This window comes from Taudactylus pleione, unplaced genomic scaffold (genome assembly GCF_031769625.1).
Source record: "Taudactylus pleione unplaced genomic scaffold, aTauple2 ptg000130l, whole genome shotgun sequence".
In the NCBI taxonomy this organism is placed as follows: domain Eukaryota; kingdom Metazoa; phylum Chordata; class Amphibia; order Anura; family Myobatrachidae; genus Taudactylus; species Taudactylus pleione.
The window spans coordinates 498,614-522,500 of NW_028284532.1; the positions used below are offsets into that span (position 1 = coordinate 498,614).

A 23,887-nucleotide genomic window follows, 5' to 3' on the forward strand; every position below is an offset into this window, starting at 1 on the left:
TCCGCTGGCCACTCCTCCGAACACAGACACATCCCGGCAGACTTCCAGTTTGGAACTACGGTGTCTGGTATAAAGTGATCGCCTCAGGGTGAGACACGTGTGCGGTTGAGTGTTTGGCAGCGCTGCGGCGGGGTTCTCAGAGGCTAGCCTGTCTCCTATATCCCTCTCCGTCAGGTTTGGCATATAGTGTGCTCTATATCCTGGGGCTGGCTAGTTGATCAGAGTTCAGATTGCTGTTGTAATCATGCGTATTCATGCATTGTATGTGACTGTATGCTAGTTGCTGCTGCTTATGCACTACCTGTTTTCAAGCTATCACTGTTTCTCCTCATCCATCTGATGGTGTGGGGGGGGTCACTGATACAAAACCATTTTATTGCATGTATACTGTGTACCTTATACCATTGCTATAATATCATGCCTGAAGGTAATGAGCAGGAGGCGAGCTGATCTGTTGGTTTATTGTGTAAATTCTGTTCTACAAGCCTGTCCAATCAGGATGTTGATGGAATATGTAGTAGATGTATTAGACATATCCTGTAATAATCTACAACATCTGTACCAACAATAGAGCCACAAATGATGGCTATCGCACCTCAAGTTTTGTCCTATTTGATAGGTAAGGCTACTGAGGTACGAGCTCTGGCCGTGGTACCCCAGTATGGTACCCACAGCCTATGCACCATCCTATATATATGGCTCCTATGAATCCCTGTTGGGATTACTCTGTGGCTCACTTTAGTCAGAGTGTATTACCATCAGTCTCTCCGCAGGTGGAGAAGCCAATGAGGATAAAGAAGCAGAAGAAAAGGTCTCGTCAGGTGTCGCATATTGACTCAACTACCTAATCAGACTCTTGAGACTCAGAGCGCTGAATCTGTCTATGAAATAGAGGATTATCAAGTTGTGGATGTTCCCTCTCTTGTTAGAGGGGTTAGAACTGGCCTCAACATAGCAGGCGGTAGATGAAGTTGCTCTGACGGATGATGAGCCAGTCTTTAGGCGCCAGTCTGTGTCTAAATATTATTTTCCTCGGTCTTGGCAACTGACAAATCTTATGGTTGAAGCTTGGGAGGCTCCTAATAAGCATTTTAAGCAGGGTTGCATAAAAATCAGATTTTTATTTTTATTTTTTTTGGATTTAAATGGGTTTGTTTTTTTAGTAAACTGTTTGTTTAATTTTAGATGTTTTACACCTTGTTTTAGTAATACATGAACAATTTTTGAAGTGAACAGTAAAAATGAACACAGTAATAGATTAAATCCTGAACCGTTGCATCAAGAAGTACAATTAGGCTCTGAATTTCACCCAATCAGTTGTTTGAGTCTGAGTCAAACGTGTACATGTCTTTGTCTACGTCCTCACATTTGTACTAATCAGAAAAGGCTCTGTAGCATGCAACCAGCTTAGCTGCTTTTTCATTTCCCAATCTGTTGAGCGTTTTGGATTGTACAAAACCGTACGCTGAAAAAAATCCTTTCAATTCCTGCACTTGATGAAGTCTGCCATAGTATTCCAGCCTACGTCACTTGGTAGTATAAGCCTTTTCCCACCTGCTTCTTTAGCTGCTGAAAAATTGACATTTCTGAAGTGCTTAGTAATAGCAATGATATGTTCCTTAACTCCTGGAATGTTGAGGCACTTGTTTAGACTTCAAAAGTGAAAGTGAAGAGCCGTGAGAATCCCAAAAGTGAAAGTGAAGAGCTTTGGCGAATCTCCTATACACCATCCATTATTCTTCCCAGCTGAGCTAAAAAAAAAAAAAAAAAGACTGCCCACACCTACACGTCTTTCTAAGCAAAAGTTGTAGTTTAAGGTTTTTGATTTAAATCATGATTTAATCATTTGATTTAAATCGTGCAACCCTGCTTTTCAGGCCACTAAGAATTTGACCTCTCAATATCCATTTGCTTCAGGGGCTATTAATAAATAAATGGGATATTCCACCAACAATAGATGCGCACGTGGCAAGGCTGATCAAAAGCGCTACGTTGCTCATCCTGGCAGCATCTTCGTTAACAGAGGTTACCAATTGACAATTATTTGAAATCAATGTTTTCGTCATTGGGAGCTATTGTCAGGCCAGCTGCGGCTATAGCCTGGGTAGCTAAGGCTATGGAGGTGTGGATTAAGGCATTAGAGGAGTCTATGGTTGACCCATCTAGAGAACAGCGGTCTCTTCTGGGTCAGTTGCAAGAAGCAGCTATGTATATGGTGGAGGCGGGGATTGACGCAGGTGTCCTAGCATCTAGTATCTCTGCCAACTCTGTGGCAGCTCGTAGGTCCCACAGGCTTAAAACCTGGACGGCGGATGCAGTGTCCAAGAAAGCTCTAGAATCATTGCCCTTCACAGGGAAGGTATTGTTTGGTCCAGGTTTGGATAACATAATGACTTCCTTGGCAACGCCAATGTCAGCGGAATTGCCATCCACATTTACCTCTAAGGGGCAGCCATATCGGTCCTTTTGTCCACAAGGTCAGACAAAGTAGCAGTCATCGGCCAAACAAATTGGCCCATTGGGTTTTTTAATTAAAAACTCAATTGAACAGTAACCACTTCCCTGTTGCGTCACAGGGACTAACACCTGATTCCAGGAAAGCCCCATAGGCTCCCTGTAGGCCGTGGCTCTGACCGGGTCTGTATGAAGGGTTGTGCCCACAAACCTTTGAGGGGGATGCCTGCAGTTTACTCAGGCCTGGCATCAGACCACTACAGATGCCTGGGTACGAGAGCTAGTCTCTCAGGGTTATGCCATCACGTTTTTTAATTAAAAAACCCAATGGGTCACACTGCCCTTTATTGAATCTAAAATCTCTCAAGAGATTTATCAAAGTGCCCAAATTCCGTATGGAAACTACGGTCAATTGTGTTGGCACTTGTGCCTGGGGACTTCATGGTCTCCCTGGACATAAAAGATGCATATCTGCATGTCCTGATTACAAAATCTCACAAAGCCTTTCTCAGGTTGGCAGTAGATCGACAACACTATAAGTTTCAGGCTCTACCCTTCAGGCTTGCCACAGCCTCTCTGGTATTCACCAAGATAATGGTGATCATTACGGCTCATCTCAGACGGCAAGGAGTCCGGATACTGCCATATCTAGACAACCACCTGATATTGGCCCAATCTTAGGAGAGGTTACAATGCCATCTACAGATGACCATTGTCTATTTACAAAAGCACGGCTGGGTAATCAATTGGAATAAGTAGTCATTCTCTTCAACTCAGCAGATGGTACACTTAGGAGCATGGCTGGACTCTCTCGGACAGAGGATTCTTCCAGAGGACAAGATTGTTACACTACAGACTCGTGTGCACAAACTGCTTTGCAAACAAACAGTGTCAGTACACTTGGCGATGCAGGTGCTGGGCTCCATGGTAGCTAGATTTGACATGGTGGCTTATGCCCTGTGGGATGGTCAGTATCGTCAGATATAAACCCAGATGGTACATGTCTCACCGGAGGTTCGCCTCTCCCTAGCCTGGTGGCTGGGGACGACTCATTTTAAACAATGGTCATCTGTTATGGATCCCGAAATGGGCACTTCTCACCACGGACGCAAATCTGCGAGGATGGGGAGCAGTGACTGGTTGTCACACTTTTCGGGGAAAGTGGACAGACCAGGAAAGTCACCTGCCAATAAATATATTGGAGCTTCAGGCAGTGCACAAAGCACTCATATTGGCACAGGACCTTCTACAAGGCAGGCCTGTCCAGGTTCAGTCCGACAATGCGACGGCAGTGGCCTACATAAACCATCAGGGAGGCACACGAAGTCCAGCAGCCATGAAAGAAGTGGTAAGGATTCTGCTATAGGCAGAATGCCATCTTCCACCAATATCGGCAATATTAATTCCAGGGGTTCTAAACAGGACATACACGGCAGAGAATGGGCTCTTCATCCGGGGGTATTTCAAATCCTGTTGGACAGGTGGGGGATACCAGACATGGACCTCATGGCATCACGTCACATCTACAAAGTCCCCCAGGTACGGGTCCAGAACAAGGGACCCCTCCAGCAGCCTTCGTGGACGCTCTGGTGGTGAGATGGAATTTCAGGTCAACACACTTGTTTCTTCCAATCTCCCTCCTCTCAAGGGTCATCAGAAAATTCAAACAGCAATGCGGCAGGATGATACTAATAGCTCCTGCCTGGCCCAGGAGGCATTGGTTTTCGGATCTGACACCTCTATCCATAGACAGCCCGTTTCCACTGCCTCTGCGGCAGGACCTGTTAATACAGGGTCCTTGTCTATACCAGGATTTACCTCGGCTGGCTTTGATGGCTTGGCACTTGAGTCTTCCGTCTTAAAGGCCAAGGGGTTTTCGCCTTCAGTGATACAGACGATGCTGAGAGCAAGGAAGCCTGCTTCTGCTCGCATCTATCACAGGATTTGGCGGTCATTCTTGGTGTTCTAAAAGGAGATATGACCCTAAGATATTTTAAGGCATCAAGAATACTTGGTTTTCTCCAGGCTGGACTAGACTTATTACTTCGCCTGGCTACCTTGAGAGTCAAAGTTCCGGCTTTGACAGTTTGGTTCCAGTGTAAGGTTGCCCCTCTGTAGGATGTTATAACATTCTTTCCGGGGATTCTTAGACTGCAACCTCAATTTCTCCCACTAGTGGAACCATGGGATTTGACTTTGGTTCTCAGGATAAGGTTAACTTAAGATGGCCGACGGCCAAGACTTTGTTTCTTCTCGCCATCTCTTCAGCTCACAGAGTTTCAGACTTGGCAGCGTTGTCATGTCGTTCTCCATATTTGGTGTTTCATCAAAATAGAGCTGTCCTCCGTTCCAAGGTGGGCAACCTCCCGAAGGTTGTGTCCCAGTTTCACATAAAAAGACGGGAACTACAATTTCCTCATTTAAGTCTCCAGACCTGTCCTACAGGTGAAGCTTCCTTTGATGTTCAAGCCCTTCGTATCTACGTGGATCGGACCAAGTCCATCAGGAAATCAGATTCACTTTGTTTGCCGGCCAACCTCTTTTGTGAAAACCATAGAACACAAACCTTGTCTCGCTGGCTTCTTATGACCATTTCTCAGGTTTGTACACAGGCTGATCTCCCTGTTCCTAACAAGGTGATAGCACATTCCACTCGGTCTGTCGGACCATTGTGGGCGGTAAGACAGGGTGCCTCTGCTGAACAACTCTGCAAGGCAGCCATTTGGTCTTCCATGAGTACGTTTATAAAGTTCTATGCTTTTTGATACGTATGCCTCCCAGGAGGTTTCCTTTGGGCGACTGAATCTCCTATCTGTTCAGGAGTGTTCCCACCCTTAAGGGAACTGCTTTAGGACGTCCCAAGGTAATTCCTGTGGACCCTATGCAACCCGAAGAAGAAATATAGAATTATGGTGTAACATACCATTTTTATTTTTTTATTTTTTTTATTCTTTATCTTCGAGGTCTGCAGGGCACTCGCCTTGATGCACCTGACCTCAGATGGATTTGTTCTTAAACTTTTTATATCACAGATTCCCTCTTCACTTGAGTGTTTTTCTTCCTTCTTCACTCCTCGTCTCTTACCACGAGGCTTGACTAACTGAATACCTGGGGGTGGGGTATATAGGGAGGGGGACCAGTGCATGCTTAGTGCTCCAAAGCTTTGCTGTTTGGTGCTTTTCTATGCTATCCAACTATATATCCCAAGGTAATTCCTGTGGACCCTATGTACCTCGAAGAAAAATATTTTTCAAAAGGTATGTTGTACCATAATTCCATATTTTTCACACTTTGGAATTCAATTATTGTTTGGGTGCCCGGAAGTAATTGGCGCCTGACAGCAACTATTTAATTGTATGCCAACTAGGTGCACCTGCATGATTTCTGCTTGCAGCCTCCGGAGATGGCGAGCATAAATCTTCGAAAAGCAGGGTGTTAGGGCGCCCAAACTGCCGTTTATGCGCCATAACCAGGAATTTGCACAGGTTTATCCTAGTTTACATGTCTAAACTCTAAATTTTGCCATGGCAAGCACGATAAATAATGCAGTTGCGCCCAATCTGCAAAACAATTGAATCGTTTGTTTTGGGGTTTTTTTCTTTTCGTTTGTTTTTCAAGAATATTGCACACTATTTTTGTATCCTGAGTCCTGATATTAAACTATCTCTATAGTGCCGCCGTGCATAGTATGTTTACTGATAGTCTAAGTAAATTTCATCGCAGCCCATTGTGCTGTTTCTATAAATACAGACAATGCATTCATGCACATACAAATAGATAGATGTTCCAGATCCACTCCATATAGAGTATTGCTGTTTGTAAATGTACTTTGTATATTAATTTCATATATAATTCTTATACAAACAAAGATAGCAGAAAATTTAACAGGAATCTGGACTTCTTTTGTTATTCTTTAATGGGGCTTATTAAATTTTCCCCTGATTGTCTTGACTGCATCAGCAACTCCCCTGTGATACAGGGTTTTCTACATCTGGCAGTCTGGATGTGTTTTAATGCAGACTGCTTCAGGGTTAAAATCCAGACTTTCATGCATTCAATTTGCATGTTATTAACCTAGATATACTGTAAATGAGTGGCTGCTAAGAATGTACTTATTACCATGCCATGTAAAATGTCTGTGCTGCAGACACGGTTATTTCTACTTAAAAAAAAAAAAAAAAAAAAAAATCACCTTGTTACACTTTTCTACAAAATCCTGGTTTCTTTTGTTTCCCTAGTAGTTATGGCTGTATGCGGATGTGTAACCTTGTCTGCTTGTGTATTGGTGGTTGTATACCACAGGCAGTATATCTAAGTTGAAAGTGGGTATCTTCAAAATACTAACAAAATGATCATAACTAAACTGCAGAGAACAGATGTTGGTGACCATGCACAAGCCTTAGAAATCATTCATCCCGATTTGTAATGCTGACAAAACACAACTAGTTGTCATTGAACTACATTGTGAATCTGGGAACTTTCTTTCCCAACTCACACCCCCTCCAGAATGTGAATCAAATTTTGTCATTTATTATACATTTTGTTTTTCTACTTCTATTGCTGTTACAAATACATATATATACAGTTAAAAATGAAAAATAAACCACTATAAACTAAAGCGTTAAGGGTTGCCCAAGGGCACAAACCATTAAAGACTTGGTAAAGACACTGAGAAGCAACATTGACTAGGGATGACTGTTCATTTTAGTGATTTTTCTGTGTAGATTCTGAATTAAATTGGTGTCTCTGTGACTTATGTACAACAATTGTGCTGGTAGTTTTTTACCGTTAGATCCTTGACCATGGAAAGCTGTAATCCTAGAATTGGCAAAGAAACCAGTTTTTTCTTGTTTTGGTCACGTCATGGAAAAGTAAATGTAAGGCAGACTAGCCCCAAAAAGCTGATTTTATTTTGGCATGAAAGAGGATACTAGATCTCTCTGAATTTTGTGCAAAGCGACTTGCATACCTACATATAACATTTTAGAAAATATTTTTAAAATACTAAAACCTCTTACATCTGTGTCCTGGGACAGCGAGGAGAATCTTTTACGCCCCATCTTTGTTGCTCTTTTATTCATACCAACCATGTACATCTTTCTGGTTCACTCTTGGTGCTCTACACCAACAGGTCACATCTTCAGGATTTCTGTCTGGAAATAAGTGGGATAATTTATTGGTACTGCTAAATCTTTATACCCAAATGTTGCTGTTTAGCGCTACAAGTCGCATAAGAAATAATTGCTTTCCAATCCAATTGTGGTTCCAAAGCACAAAAATTATATTATTCAATGAAAAGTATAACACGCTGTGATCTAGACAATTAGCGCAAAAAGCAAGTAAATACAAAGGTACAAAGCCGATACATACGAGTGCGCACTGGTCCCAGTATACAGTCGTCTTCTCTCCAGAAGCCTGTGGTAATCCAATAAGAATGGCTGTATACTATAATCAGTACTCAGGTTATATACCTTACAGAACAAAGACTAGTTGACAGATTTCTATTGTGTCTTGCTCCTGGACATTCTTGTACGATGCAGGTCATAGGTCAGTTCATACAGCATCACTAGGGGTATGTCCCAGTTCCTCAGACGTTGCTTTGTGTGGTTTTCCCACCAAAGAACTGGTTTAAACTAATCAAAAGACACTACACACAGATGTACATTCTAACCTATAATTCATAAGTCGCAGACGCATGATGTGATCTCCTTGCCGATAGAAACGGAGATCTGCAAATAGTGATTTAGAATGGGATCAAACATGACATGTCTACTAGCTTATGTACCATAAATATCATATACATTACATTTCACAACATTAGTTTTTGCTAATAAAACCTCTAATATTAACCTTAATGCTTGGGAACCTTGTTATAAGTGATTGCATGTGTGAGTGTAAGAATATTGTGTAAATTAGCTAGTATTCGTTGAACGTTTGTTTTGTGCTTATCTGCTTTGATGTTCAGCGCAACTATGCGTTGTGCGCCTTGTATGTTTTATATGTATTATCTAATGTGCATATAGGTTTAGATTGGACTTTCAACATTATGCGGTAGCAAAACAGACGTACGACGCTAATCAAATATAGCATCGTACACAATAGTATCGTACTGAAGACGCAAAATGGCGTCGCCAGATATTCATTTACAAGATCTGGTCTCAGCCAATCATCCGGCTTCGACAAATTACTGACCCAAAGTACATGGTGGGTACACATTAGACGATAGGTCTACTGATCCGGTAGACAATTCGGCAAACGTGTACCTACTATGTCGGACCATGCACGCTTCTGCAAGTCGTCCATCAGGGTTGTTCTGCCAGCCTGCATGTAGGGCCATTGGAGTGACCCAGCTGCCGACACCAAGCAGGTGAACGGAGCCACCAGTGCCCAACATATTGAGCGGTCCGTCACCGGACTGTACCAGCCACCCCGATATGTCAGCTGTCTCATCCCTGGGTACACACATAGGTGTGTACCCAGCTTAACTCCTCTGCATATAATTAAAGAGAACCAGAAACCATGACTTGTGTTGGGGTATTTGAGGACTGGAGTTGTCTGCTGCTCTAAACATTAACCAAATTTGCGTTTCTCTTGCACTGCCCATCAGAGCATCAGCCTGATGTGAATACTGTCTATTCAGTTCAGTGTAATCTTCATCTTGGAAGGAAAGCGGACTCCTACACTTCCCTCATTCTCCTACATGTCTCCTATTCACACACTCCTGTCCATGTCATACACCTGCACAAACTGACTTCCTACATGCCACATATAGCTTGCCATTCTGTGCCCTCAGTAGCAATTAGATATGCTACACTATAGATAAAATGCCAGCAACCAATAACCCATCACTAAGTGTTCACAAATGGTGAATTTACTTGCAGTTTAATGACCTCACTTATATCTGCCCACTTCTCTCCCTTTCCTTCTTAGGGGGGTATTCACTTAGCCACGTATTTTACCGTGGGGAAAGGCTATTCACTTAGGACCTCATTCAGAGCCGGACGCTATTTGCGCTCGCTCGTTCAGAAAAAAGGGGTGGCTATTCAAATGAACCGTTCGCTTTTTGCGGTCTGATCACGCCTCTAGGTCTGAACGAGCGAACAAAACATGCGGTCGTTTATTGGAAAACTACGCCCCCTGGCCGCTCGCATCCTACGTCATGTCCACTATTAGATTAATCGAGTACATCGACCAGCGTATGAACTGCTTGCTATTGTTGTGGTTGGTTTTTTCCTACCGCAATCTTGCGAGCAGTTCTGACTATAAAATAACCCAGTGACGTGGTCAATGACGCTGCTGTATTATGCACACCCTTAAAACGCCTGTTTTGACCTTTAAGCACGCCTGCGTTCGGATCTCCACCCCCCATTTTCAAGCACCTTCCCCTGTTACCACCCACATACGCCTCCTCCTGTCATTCAAAATAGCAGGCATTCGCTATTTAGCGAACAAACGATTTTCGGCCACACTGACTGGTTTGCGCATGCGTATTACGATCCGTACGCATGCGCAGTTGTGCAAACATCGCTCGGAACGAACGAGCGGCCGCTTACGAGCGGCTCTGAATCAGACCCTTAGCCTTTTTCCTGCACTGAAAAATCTTGCCTCTCACGCGGAAACATCCCACATAAACTGCGGAGTCGATGGGGTTTTTTTTTTTTTTATCCCCGCACACGAGCCCAATTTAGTGTTCTTTTCTGCAGACTTTACCTTGCAACTCCATGAGCTGCGAGGTTCTTCAGTCTAACTGCTGGGACTTGCGCAATGGGTAATCCCCGCTAATTGAATAGCTCTGGTGCGGCAATTAGCCATACCCCCCCCCCTTAGCGGTGGGTATAGTAGTTTTTGTTACCACTGCCTTGTATAAGGTAAGAATTATAGTATACAGAGTTGCTTAAATAGTAATAACATTGCACCATAAGGACAATATTTGAAATTAAAATTACATGATATACAATTGTAATATGATGGATATAAGTCGATGAAGATTATGCATATCATCATGTGGTGTATTTATTTTTTAATATGGAGTCTCATTCGTTTTTTTTTTTTTTCTTTTTTAATTTTCAGTGTTTAGTGTTGTGATGAGCGATGGGGTATGATGTAACACGATTCCAGGGTGATGTCGACGAAGATCTTATCTGCCCCATCTGCAGTGGGGTTTTGGAGGAGCCAGTTCAAGTAAGTGTTTTTGGTTTAGTTTTCTTTGTTTTTGTTTTTTTTTCTTTACAGTTGCATAATTGATAAAGCACTATGCATTTCCTCAGAGGTGACAGGCTACTCCATGTGGCTACATGCCATTATATATACATGGCCATCTATGGCGCCCCAACATGAGCAAGATGAGAGAGTAATGTCATTCACCTCTGCAGAATTTTATTTCATGTGACAATGCCAAAAAGAAATAGTTTACATTTCCATATTGCAGCACCAGCTATCAGGTACTTATAGATTTTTGCTTAAGATGTCTAACAGTTTAATTATATTGATTTACTTGTCAGTAAGAAAATATTTTCTGGGAAAGATCAGGAAAATATGAAAGGATCAATTTTTAAAGTTTATAATCTACAGGGATTTATATATTACTGGGCCGACTCCCAGCACGAATTTGCTCATTTTTGCTCGCAGCCCTGTGGGGTTGCGAGCAGTTTTGAGCGAATTCAGGCTGCCGTAAAGTACAGCTGCTGGCTCGCAGCTAATTGATTGACCCCCTTGTGTGAAATTGTTTATGGATCTGTTGGGAGCATGTGCCATCTTTTGCTGTGGATGCCGATTCACCTTGGTCACGCACTCTTCATATTGACAGCATGTAGTTGAATGGAATATGGTACTAATTAAGGCGAGAGGGAATGCAAATGTGGCATTAAATAGATGGGTGGTTGGATGTTGAGCACTAATGCTGTGTCTGTGCACTTTTTTTTTTTTTTTGTTTGTTTTTCTTCAAATTTTAAAATGCACAACTGTCATAATATACTTTTTAAGCAAAATTCCTGTGAGGTGTATTTTATATGTCTGCTTTCCCCTATTTGGTAGCCGCAATATGCTTCCATGACCGGTGTCTGTGTTCTCATGGACACAGTTGATGTGATTTTTCTGTAAAACACAGCAACAAATTTAGAATATTGAACAGAAAATTGCCTATTAAAAATTCAATGTTCTTTTTTTTTTTTTTTCTTGCTAAGGATCACACCTCTACAATGGACTAAGGTCATTCAAATCTGCACAACACTATGGGGGGGGAGATTCAAAAGCCTCATCAGAACAGCACATCGCACCCGCCGGTATTGTGTGTCTTCCTTTGCACCCCCATAGAGGTGCGAGGGAAAACTTGTGATGCCGGCACTACTATAAGTGGTAGATAAGTGCGCAGCCAGGCACTTATTGAATTTCCCCCCCCTATGTTTGCTTGGTGATAATGGACACCTATTTCGTGATCGGTTTTGTTAGACATTCATTATGTTGACATGGTTGTAATGTCGCTATTGCCCTTCTTGGTCTTTAGCATGTAGACACTGATGTCAACATTGTCACTAGCCCTGACGCTTCTGATGTCTACATATTAAACAACCACATTGTGGCTGCATACCTTATTTCATGAGTGGGATATAAAAGGGGGGATTTCATTATTCTATCTTCTAGCCTGTGAGTAGGATAGAACATTCCTACTGTTACATTAGGACTGTGATTGTGGTCCAACTGCAGTGTCTTCCCCAGAAAATTTTATCATCCCGGTGGCATAAAGAAGTAGCTAGGTGGGGGCCTTCGCAATTATGAAATGTTGGAATCCTGACCTTTTTATATTGATTTAAACTCTATTTTATAATTTTATATATTCTTCACTTTATAGAGACCCAGTTGTCTGAGGCTTTTTCATAATCAAAGCCTGTAGGATCTGGTCCTCCTACTGAAATCAGTATCAGATTAGTTAATGTGCTCTGGTCCATACGTTTCCTTAAACCGGTTTCAATTTGTTTTAGTGTAGAAAATCTTTCACATTCAGCTTGTACTTACAGGTATAGTCAGTCCAATAGCAGATTAGTTTTTTGCTAAACTTGAAAAAGATGCTTTGAGCTCAGTTGTTAAAATGTTTTGCATTACTTGATTTGAATCTAGATTTTAGTTCAAACAATTTTGATGCAACTGCCCATTCTGGTTTATAATTTTCATAGAGTAAGTTTGCAGAACTTCCATTTTTAGAATAATCCCCAAAAAGAATGTCACAAGCCTCATTTTTGATCATGGCTCTCACTATTGAAAAATCTTGAAAAACAGGATATGATTAGCATATCTGGAAATCTTGCTTCAACGTGGTTTATAACTGTGTATGTATTTACCATAGAAATTTGTCTTTAAAACAGTAGCATTCGCATTTGAGCGATTTATTCAAAGATCTGACCTTTCACCAGCAAGATGGAGATTTTTAAAATGAATAGCAGGTGTGTGTCTACACTCCATGATGCATAGTTTTGTGTCTTCTAAGATGGAGTCTATTTATGTTTCATTTAAACATCTTGCCTGTACCAAATTTTAGACATCTGAAAGCATCAAAAAATTAGTTGTATTTTCTCATATATTTGCTTAAACCAGCTTCAGCTGTGATGTCAATTAATTCGGGATGTAGTTTATAGACCGGCAGACTAAATGCCGCCGGTCTGTATCCCGACAGCAGCAGCTCGACAAGGGACTTAAGATAGGCGTCGAAATAGGAATGCCGAAGGACGCCGGACCAACAGAGTCCGGCTGTCCTTAGCACTTAGCCGAAGGGAGGGGGGGGTTAGGCACTCCTGGGAGGATTTAGGGTTAGGATTAGGCGTTGCTGAGGGGAGGTTAGGAGTAGGCACCCCTCTGGGAGGGTTAGGTTTAGGGTGGGGGGGGGGGAGTTTTAGGGGTAGGCATAGGGTACTTACATGCTCCGTTGGAATTCTCCTTTGTCGGCATTTCATCCCGACGGCTATTTTGTCGCCAGGATTTCATACCCAACCCTTTAATTCAGTGACCTCTTTATCCAATGCAGCAATTACACTAACCAAGGATTCTCTTAAATGGGGCGATTAACCGAGTAAAGCAGCAAAACATCTTAAGTCCTGGTTAACGCGCCCAAACCACAGACTTGTTGCACATTTTTGCTCGCCACCAAGCAGGTATGTGTGCTCCCGCCACTGTTCGAGCTCGACGGAGAAACCATTCAACTGCACCATAAGGCACCCATTACAACAGAGCTGTGCTAAAAACAATTGAAGTGCCCACAAATACTGTACAGCAAAGTCAACAGACAGCCACCTAGTGTCACTAGCCATCTTAAGTTTAATCTGAGGACTGGTCAGTATATTTGGGATTTCAGGTAAACCAGCCATTCTAACTGGGGAATTTTGAAAAAAACAGTTGTCTTAAGATATTAAGTTTCAACTAAATAAGGCACCTCAGCAGCTGCTTGGGCACTAGAGCCAGACAGTGGCTGACCATGACTCCGTCTGTTTCATCTTTTAATACTTCTGCTACTCCTTTTGTGCTTGAAGTATATTTGAACACGTATCAGTTTGTAACTTTGCTCATGATCAATCAAACTTTCTTTTCGAAGTCCTTTGCACAGTATAGTCAGCCAAGTCCCTTCCTTGATATGGCCGATCTCTTTCCATATTTTATACAAGTGGAACACATCATTCCATTATCTTTTACCAACAACCACTGAAATGTTTTAAACCAGTCTCTATTTACTCCTGATATGCGATGCTTAGTGAAACCTCTTTCATGCAAAACAGACTGATTCACAAGATGGACCAGCATTGTCTGCAATGTCCTTGTTGGAAATCTCTGTCTCTCTTGTATTTTTATTTTTTCTTATACTTGAGTTTTTGTTTTGTGATTTACAATCTTACTCATGGGTAACAGCTGGCTGAACCCATATATTTGCCCAATTGCTTTTTGGAGACAAATACATTTTGAACAGTTCCCAGATGCTGTCCAATTGCTTTTAGGACACACAATTTTTATAACAGTGCCCAGATACTGCACCATTGCTTTTTGAATACAAATATTTTTTGCAGCCCCGGATACCATCTGTATGGCCGCCTAACAAACGTGGCCATTGAAATGCAGGAGATCCACTCTATCCACTGTTCCCCAGCGACTCTTCCTGCAGACAACTGCACCCTTCCTGTTACCTTGGGGCAGGGACCTTTTCTGCCCTCCAGTCTGACTGCGCTTGGCACTGTGACGCGACCAATAAGTCGCGCTGCACTGATGTTTCTATATGAAGTGTCAGTGCAGCGCCAGTGTTGGGCAACTGGAATTTTGCCACAAGAAATAAAGCTTTGGGAGAACACTGAACAACAAAGATGTTTATTGTAGCATTAGAATAGCTTGTAATGTTATCGGGTGGAAAGCTTTCTCTAATAAAATATTGTTAGGTTTGTGTTACATTTATCCTCCACATACTGCTTCATTCAATGCATTATAAACTGTGCTTGGTATAAATTCAGCTTCATATAATTGCTAAACTGTTCTGCCAAATGGGCACTTTAATAATGCTCCCGTGAGATATGTAAGTGCCGGTCACATGAGCTAGCCCTTCGTCTTGATACTTCCGTCCTGTCTGAACTGTTCCAGGTGATGCACTCAAGTTCAATCCTCTAACATTTTGGACCTTTTTTCCTGCTGCATTCCACGGTAATACAGTAAAAGCAATGCAGATCTATCTTAAATGATTTGTTTTTGTCTTTTTTTTTTTTATTCAGTTTCAGAGGTAAGCACTTGTGTAGTTAGTTGACCTACAGTATATGTCAATTCTGCAGAACTGAATGCTGTTACTATTCTGTCTGGTGCAGTTGGCCTTGAAAGCGTGTCTGGGACGGGAAGATGCATAGAAGCCTATGTGGGTCTTTGTGAAGGTTATAGTAGATGTCAGTAAATGGGAAATAATATTCCTGGTGGATCTGAATCAGTGTGCTTACTGCACAAGCAATTTTTTGTTAAGAATGGTGTTGTCAGACATGAGCGTTTTGATCATTTAATCAGACTGCTAATGAATGTTTCTATTTAACTATTTGGGCCTAAGAATGTTGGCTGAAAAATGTGAATACTTCAGGTCATGTAACAACAATGCACCAAATGAGAGAATTAAAAGTGTATGTACAAGCATGGGTTAAAATTGATTTTCAATTGCACATCTAAACCGCTTTAGTGGTATCTGACTTTAGCTGAGTTCTAACATTTTGGACTTTTCTCAATGCTTTCAGATCCCAGATTCAGTCACTAATTTTACCTGTGCACAGCATAAAATAAATATTGTATAGCAATTAGGTTCTCTTTAACTTGCCAAATCTGTCAAACAAGGGCTTCTGTGAATTGGCCTATTTATAGAGCATTCGCTATTATGTTTAGAAATTTTGTGCAAGGAAAATTTGGTGGAAGTTGAAGAATTTATACTTCCAGCTCCGACTGGCAGGAAATAGCAACCATATATTGAGACTTTTTCGTGAGTGTCAACCCCCTCCCCTGCTTTCTTGCTTTTGTCAGTGGTCTACATATGAAAGTTGTCTATGTTGGGATATGTCATTTTGTTCCCCGTGTTTTTAGAAACCACCACTGGCTGGCAAGCCTGGGGCTGGTTTGGCTATTGGGGGGGGGGGGGACACCTTTGTCATTTTTTTTTTTTTTTTCAAAATCTTTACAAATTTTTTTTTTTTTACAGGTTAACTAAAACGGGAATTTTCTGGAAATATTCTAGGGACCCCCCTCATGATGTATAGACATGGGGGATCACTATGGGTACCCCCATTTTTAACTCCTGAAGGAAGTCAGGGTTTCTAATAGCCGCAGCAAGTGCATAGATGCGACTTTGAAGAAAGTGGTGCAGAAGAGCATTTAGATTTTTTTTGGGGAAAAATAACTATGCCCAGCAAATTTGGGGTACTTGAAAATGGGGGTCAGCATATTTTAAAGTTGCTAAAGAGACTTGGAAAAATCATGAAAACCCACTTGCGCAAGGAGCTGCGATGGAAAAAACACCTGGGGCATACTTGGGGACCCCCCAGAGTCAAGTTTGCTATTTTTTAACTTTGTTCCCCAACTTTTTTTTTTTTTTGGCCCCCAAATTCTAAGTGCTTTTTTGGGGTGTCCCGATTTTTTTTTTGACACAAATCGTTTCATGGGGTCATTCTGAAGGGTGCAGGCTATTTTTTTTAAGCCTGCACCCCTAAACTCCAATTTTGCACTTTTTTTTCGCCACCTATTCAGTGGTGAAAAGTTATCCCCGTTTTTTGCCAAAGACTTTTCGAACCTGCAAAAAGTCTTTGAAATTGAATACGGTGTAAAACTAAAACCTGCGATAATGACGTCATAGGTGCGATATTAACGCAAAAACGGACTTATCGCTCCCATATTGAATACCCCTGATAATATTTTTAGGATGCCTTCACACAGGTGATGAATGGCAAATCGATCCACTTTTGTTTTTAATATAAATAAGTTAGAGGCTGGAACTTTTCAATTAAAGGACTGGACTAGTTAAATGTATTTCATGCTCTTTTTCTGTGGAATGGTTTTCGGGTCTCTGCAATGGAGTGGGGAGGTAATACTTCGCTTACAATAGCGCTGCAGTGCAATGACCTAATATTTCAGATTTACAATTGAATGAAACACACATAGTGAATGTTCATTTTTAAGGTCTAGTACATTGCTAAACAGCGGTCATATAATGGATTGGAAACAGAACCGAGTGGTTGCAGCTTGCATTACCTTAGTATGTATAAGGACCTGTCTGAAAAGGCATACACATTGTATGGAATGCGCTAAGTTGGCCATAGTTTCCTAAATGCTGCCAGTATCATAGAACAACAAATATATGCTGTTCACCTCATTCTCCAGTATTAGGACGGGTTGGTATTTCAATCAGTGCCTATGCCAGTGTGGGGACCATTCACTATGGCACCTGCGATGACTGTTGTGTGTTGGACTAATAGCATTGGCTTTCTAGGATATGCAGTTGAAGACTGCAATCTGTATGTAAAGTTTTAATTTTGTGTTTCTTTTCTCTGAATGCACAGGCTCCTCATTGTGAACACGCCTTTTGCAATGCTTGCATAACACAGTGGTTCTCCCAGCAGCAGACCTGTCCAGTGGACCGCAGTGTTGTAACTGTAGCCCACTTACGCCCCGTACCCCGCATCATGCGGAATATGCTGTCCAAGCTGCAAATTACATGCGACAACGCTGTTTTTGGCTGTACCACCATTGTCCGACTTGACAACCTCATGTCTCACCTTAACGACTGTGAACATAATCCAAAGCGACCAGTGACATGTGAGCAGGGATGCGGGTAAGTAACTGCTTTGTCTGTGCTTTTTTTAAATGATTTTCCATGGATTCTGGATTGCATAAGCTTAAACCCAACTAGTTTTGCAGTAGATCAGAGGCTTTCTTCTTCGGGGTCCACAGGGATACCATGGGGGGGGGGGGGGGGTGTGGTTGGAGTGATCCAGGCACCAAGCAGTTAAACTTTCAGCTCCCAGGATGCCTCGGGTCCTCCTCCTCCACATTTACCCCGCCCCTGGCCACAGGCATTCAGTTTTTTGTTTGGTGCAACAGGATCAGTTGCGCCTTCTAAGAGGGGGACTGCTTGGCAGTCCCAAGCTTTTATTCTTTTTTTTTTCAGAGCAAGCAGCATTAGGTGTCCTAATTGACGCCGATGCTTCTGCTCCATCTACCTCGCCGGCGACGCAGCACCAGTAATCGGACTGGTGATTTTGGCGGGCACCAGTAGCGCTTGGCTAGCAGTGATGCTGGGACCCAGGACTGCGGCGCAGGTACACGGAGATGCAGGTAAGGCACTTGCTTGAAACCATGTGTGGCAGTTCATACCTCTGACGTTGGAGACCTGCTGGAGGTTGCTGTAGTGGGAAGACCTGTATGTCCGCTCCCCCATTAAGACCACTGGGGCATAATTGTCTGGCGCCGGGGAAGGTAGCGGTGCTACGAAATACCAGCGCACCCTGGGGTAAATACAGCATAGGGGAGGTAGGTTCTCCTCTGCAGCCCCTCCCCCAGCTCAAACGGCGATCAGTCTAAGGTTTTACCATGATTTGATTGCTCATCCTACCCTCCTCTGTATATGAGATGCCAAGTGACCACTTGTGAGTGCTCTGCTGAAGCTGCTGCTCTCAGGTTTTGGGTCTAGTCTCCCTGTATACCTCTCCCCAGAGCCAGGTTATACAGTGCTCAAATCCTACCAAACCTTGTGTTTTAAGTAGTTGATTCAGAGGCCATTTCAAGTAAATTGTATGTGACTTATGCTAGCTCTGCTGTGTTGTTACTGCCTTTATTTTCTGTACTGTCAGTTGTAACTCACTGCTATTTTACTACCTTCTGGTGTTTAAACACTGGAGCCTTAGGTCTAGGAGCTGGCATGTCATCCTCTAGATTTAAAATTGATTTGACCACCCTCGCCAAAGAAGGGACATCCCACTGTAGAAGGATGGTCCTTCTTTCCTGAGATAGATCCTGGAGAAGAACCCGGCACATCATCTGATTCCTCCAATGATGCGTCTGAATATACAAGCTGGACGGACTGACAAGATGATACCCTGCGCTTGGGTGCTTTAATGGCTACCGGTCTGTTTGCCTGCAACATTTGCTGAAATGCAGCAGCTGACTGAGCCGTACTCTGACTTGAATGTGCATAAACATCCATCCAGGAAGGACGTATAGGGGGGCAAACATAGGCTGGAACTGCTGTGGATATCCCATTATGGGAAGCAGAGTGGGAGCAGCCAAACTGTCCACTAGCTGCGTCATATACTGAGACCAGGAGGACACCCAAGATGGCTCATGTACAGGGGCTGGTAGACTGGACTGGTGAGGTTTTTCTTTATATCAAATAGCACACAAATCATCCTGTATAAAATCCTGAGGGGACAAGCTCGCCACACAGCTTCACATGAAACCAGCAACGGGGCCTCAGCCTTCTGTTTACCCTTACTTTTAGATCCAATAAATAAGTGTAAATGTGACGTACTTCACATTTTATTGATACTTGTGAAGGCAAATAGAGACCACAACAAACACAAAAAAATTCCACACATGTAGCAAAGGGTAGAGGAAAAACCGGAGTTTCCGAAGTCTAATCAGCTCACTGAACTCATGGGAGAAGCATGGAGTACTCCTGATAAACTGTTCCATGTTACAAAAGATTAGCATCTTTGTATCCTCTCCCACCTACCAATTGTACTAAGTGGGAAGTCCCTCCTACTGTGGATGCTCATGTGACTCATTCAGTCAGGAGCGCTACGTTACCTATACCGTCTGCATCTTCCCTTAAGGATCCCACATATAGAAGACTTGAAACCTGTCTTAAATCAGTGTTGTCATTGTCTGGAGCTGTTACCCAGCTGCTATGGCTGCGGCCTGGGTATCCAAGGCTGTTGAAGAATGGACGAGGGTATTGGAAGACACTCTACCAGATGCTACCAGAGAACAGCTGACCTATATCTCCAACATACGGGAAGCGGCCTCTTATTTGGGAGAAGCTGCAATAGATGCTGGGCTCCTGGCTTGTAAAGCATCGGCAGCTTCAGTTATTGCTCGTAGAGCCCTTTGGTTAAGGCCCTGGAAAGCAGATCCAAAAAGGCTCTGGAATCCCTGCCTTTTTATGGAAACCGCATACTATTTGGAGCAGAATTGGATAAGATAGTGACTACTCTGGCAGCCTCAATCTGCAGGTCTGCCGTCAATAGCTACATCAAAGCCTAGGCAGTCCTCATTTCGGTCCTTTCGTCCTCATGGAAGAGCACAAGGACAGGTTTTCTCCAGACAGTCTCGTTCTCGCAGGACCACCAAGCCGCAAACTAAGAGTTCTTGGGTGGTCAGACGTTCAGCTTCCAAGCCGGACGACAAACACTCCGCCTGATGGGGCGGGCATCCTCCCCAGAAGTTATTTTTGTACAGCTCCCCATCAGACTCCATCAAGGCCTTGGCCCTCCAGGAGGCCATTTACTCCCTGTTGCAGATAGGGTGATAACCCCTTCCTTGTTGAACCACAGGAAACGGGATTTTTATTCCATTATTTGATTCAGATACCAAATGTGTCTCATCGCACTATTCTAAATATGAAAACCCTCAAGTTTATCCGTGTACCCAATTTCCGTATGGAGACTCTTCAATCAATTGTTCTGGCAATGGAACCTGGGGATTTGATGGTTTCCTTGGACATTTAAGGATGTGTATCTGCTTGTGCCTAGTATGCATCCCACCAACAATTTCTACGGTTTGCTGTCCTGCAACAAAATTACCAATTTTAGGCACTGCCCTTTGATCTATCAATGGCCACTCGGGTCTTCACCAAAATAATGGCAGTTATGATGGCCCACCTCCGGCGAACGAACGCAGCCAAAATGTGCTGGGTATGCAAATGCCACAATCGCACTGCCTGGTGGAAGGACGCTCTCTATGCCTTAGAGAGCGACGGCAGAGCGAACGCACGACAGTATAAAGACATCTACTTTTTCTCTAAGCACAGGTCATCTCCTGGAAGTGTGTGATTAATCGGTGACATTGAGAGCCATCTGAGCTGCATGCAGCGCTTGAGGTAGCTCCTACCCCACCACAAGCACTGTGATCAGTGCTGTCTAAAATACAACCAAGTATACGTCATTGTACATCCAAGCAGCGTACAATGACACACCTTTGCTAATTATGCACACTGTTTAAACGCCCAGACACGCCTGCGTTCGCACATCCACTCCCCTGTTCACAAGCACCTTCCCCTGTTAAAACCCACAAACGGCACTATCTGTCACTCAAAGTAGCGCTCAGTCTTTGTGCTACGAGCGCACGATTCCCGATCGCAGTGGCTGGTTTGCGCACGCGCACTGCGATGCATGCGCAGACGGGCGATAATCGCCCATAGTGTGCGGCCGCAGCTTAGCGTCCGGGTCTGAATCAGGCCCTCAGTGCCAAGTGGGGTCTAAACCTCTCTGTATGTATGAGACAGCAGGCGTGAGTGCAGTGGATTAGGTTCGTGGTCATCCAATCGTGAGTCACAATGTTCTAGAGCAGGGGTGGGCAATAAGCGGCCCCCTAGCTTTTGTTGAACTACAAATCCCAGAATGCCTTGCAACAGTTTTATCAAAACTGTGGCAGAAAATGCCTGGATATGTTGTTCTACAACAGCTGGTGGGCCACTTATTGCCCACCCCTATTCTTGATGTTGAGGCACATAAAAGGATGTAGCTCCTATTCCATAGAATCCTGCAGCTCTTAAGAGTCATATAGTTAATATACATGTCCACAGAGCCGGCGCTTCCATTAGGCAGCTTTAGGCTTCTGCCTATGGGCGCCGGCCACTAGAGGACGCTGTATAGTTAGTGACAGTGACAGCTTATTATGAACGGCACCGGCACTAGTAAAGCCAGCCGACCACCACACTATGGGCCCGATTCAGACCCGCTCGCAGGCCTGATGGGCGTGTTTTTTTTTTTTTTTTTTTGTGCTCCAGGCCACTCGCAAAGCTGTGTGTGAACACCCACAACTTGTGCGAGCGGCCAGGAGTCCATCGCGATTATCATGACCATTGGGCCTGCGATGAGACCCTGTGGTAGGGTCTCTGCTCCCGAAAGCCTGAGTGGACTTCCTGCTCTAATAGAGCAGGAAGTCCACTACTGACATCACCACTACTGACATCACAGTGGCGGCGCATGCGCAGAGGGGGACCATCGACACGCTTGCGAGTGGGTCTGATTCACGCCCTATGGCCATGCCAGCAGGCGCCCCTGTAGGATAGGAGCAATCATTCATGTCAACTCGACGGCCGGCCTGCCGCACTTGTGAAGCCAGCCGCCGCGCTGCACTGTTATACTCCAGGCCACTCGGGCGGCAGCCAGCAGGCAGTCACATGACTGTCTGTAGCAGGTGTCCGCCCGGCGACCGCAACCACTGCTTATCCTCCAGTCCACTCGGGCGGCAGCCAACAGGCAGTCACATGAGACTGTAGATGACCGCCCGGCGGTGTCCGCCCGGCGGCAGCGGCCAACGCACTAGTGAGGGATTCGGGACAGAGTCTGACAGACAGTGTGTAACTGCCTGCAGCGTCAGAGTGCTGCACACACACTGTCTGACAGTGTCTCCGAGTCCTCACTCCCCGGCCAGCCCCTTCAGGCTCCAGCAGCAGCGTCAGCCGTCGGGGTTCAAAGGAGTCAGTGCTGCAGGATTAAGGTAAGTGTTTTTTTTTGTTGTTTTGTTTTTTCATGTCTGTCTGTCTGGACTTGCTGGGGGGGGGGGCTACTACTACTGGGGGCACTATATAAAGGGCACTGCATCGGAGGGACCACTGCTGGAAGCACTGCATGGGGGGGGGGGGGACTACTACTGGGGGCACTATGTATGGGGAACTGTAATGGGAGGACCACTACTGGGGGGCACTGCATAGGGGGGATTACTACTGAGTGCACTATAAAGGGGGTCTACTACTGGGGGCATTATGTAAGGGGCACGGTTTGGGAGGGACCACTACTGGGGGCACTGCATAGAGGGGACCACGACTGGGGGCACTGTATGACTTGTGTAGCTATCCGTGTGTGTGTGTGTGTGTGTGTGTGGGGGGGGGGGGGGGGGCGCAAGGCTGAAGAAATGCCTAGGGTGCCAAGAAACCTTGCACCGTTCCTGCATATCCACCCTCTACACTGGAAAGCTGTGTCCTCCCTGAGCTCACCGTAGGCACCTGTTAGTTCTGGGCAGTGCTGTGAAGAGAAAAATAACAGCAAAGTTTTTAATTGTTGTGCACTAAAGGACCTAATGGGATTAAATTAATTTTTTTGAATGTGATTGTAATAAAGACTTTTTTAATAAAATGTTTTATATTTTTATTTTATTTTGTACTTCAGTGCACCACATTAGGAAACACCCTTGTTCTGTTTCCAGATGTTTGTATAGTTTTAGTGGTGGCGCCTTCTAATAGAACTGGTGATTGGACTACTGTCCCAATATATACTTTTAAAGGAGGGGTGGTATTTTTGCAGTTGTAGAAGGGTTTAGCACCGAATGGAGAACTTTGCTACATGGTTCATAATTTTACTAACATTTTTGGTAAAAATTATTTCTATAAACTGATCGAAGACCTACCCCAGCTGTTAAGCGACGTTATATTGTGTACCCCACTGGGACATACAGAGCTGTAACAGGTGTGTATGGATGTTCTCTATGTACATTACATGTGTGGAGATTATCTATATTTGGGATTCTACAGTCATACAATCATATATGAGCAATTGCTTGACCTATTAAAGTCTGCTTTGTTACACATAATTTACATCTCTTGTTTCGCCCACTAGCCTGGAAATGCCCAAAGATGAACTGCCAAACCACAACTGCATAAAGCATCTTCGCTCTGTTGTGCAGCAACAGCAAACTCGTATTGGGGAGCTAGAGAAAGCTGCAGCGGAGA

General features: G+C 43.8%; 1 protein-coding gene across 1 annotated transcript in view; it reads left to right on the forward strand.

Annotated features, from left to right (window-relative positions):
- The window catches only part of RNF41 (ring finger protein 41), an 80,830-nt gene that overhangs the window by 42,643 nt on the left and 14,300 nt on the right, over nucleotides 1-23,887 (forward strand). The window contains exons 2-4 of the mRNA XM_088473048.1: nucleotides 10,525-10,635; nucleotides 17,499-17,770; nucleotides 23,775-23,887. The exon at nucleotides 23,775-23,887 is cut by the window's right edge and continues 23 nt beyond it. Of these exons, the coding sequence (XP_088329174.1) occupies nucleotides 10,546-10,635; nucleotides 17,499-17,770; nucleotides 23,775-23,887 (475 nt within the window). The 5' untranslated portion in view covers nucleotides 10,525-10,545. The remainder of the gene's footprint in view (nucleotides 1-10,524; nucleotides 10,636-17,498; nucleotides 17,771-23,774) is intronic.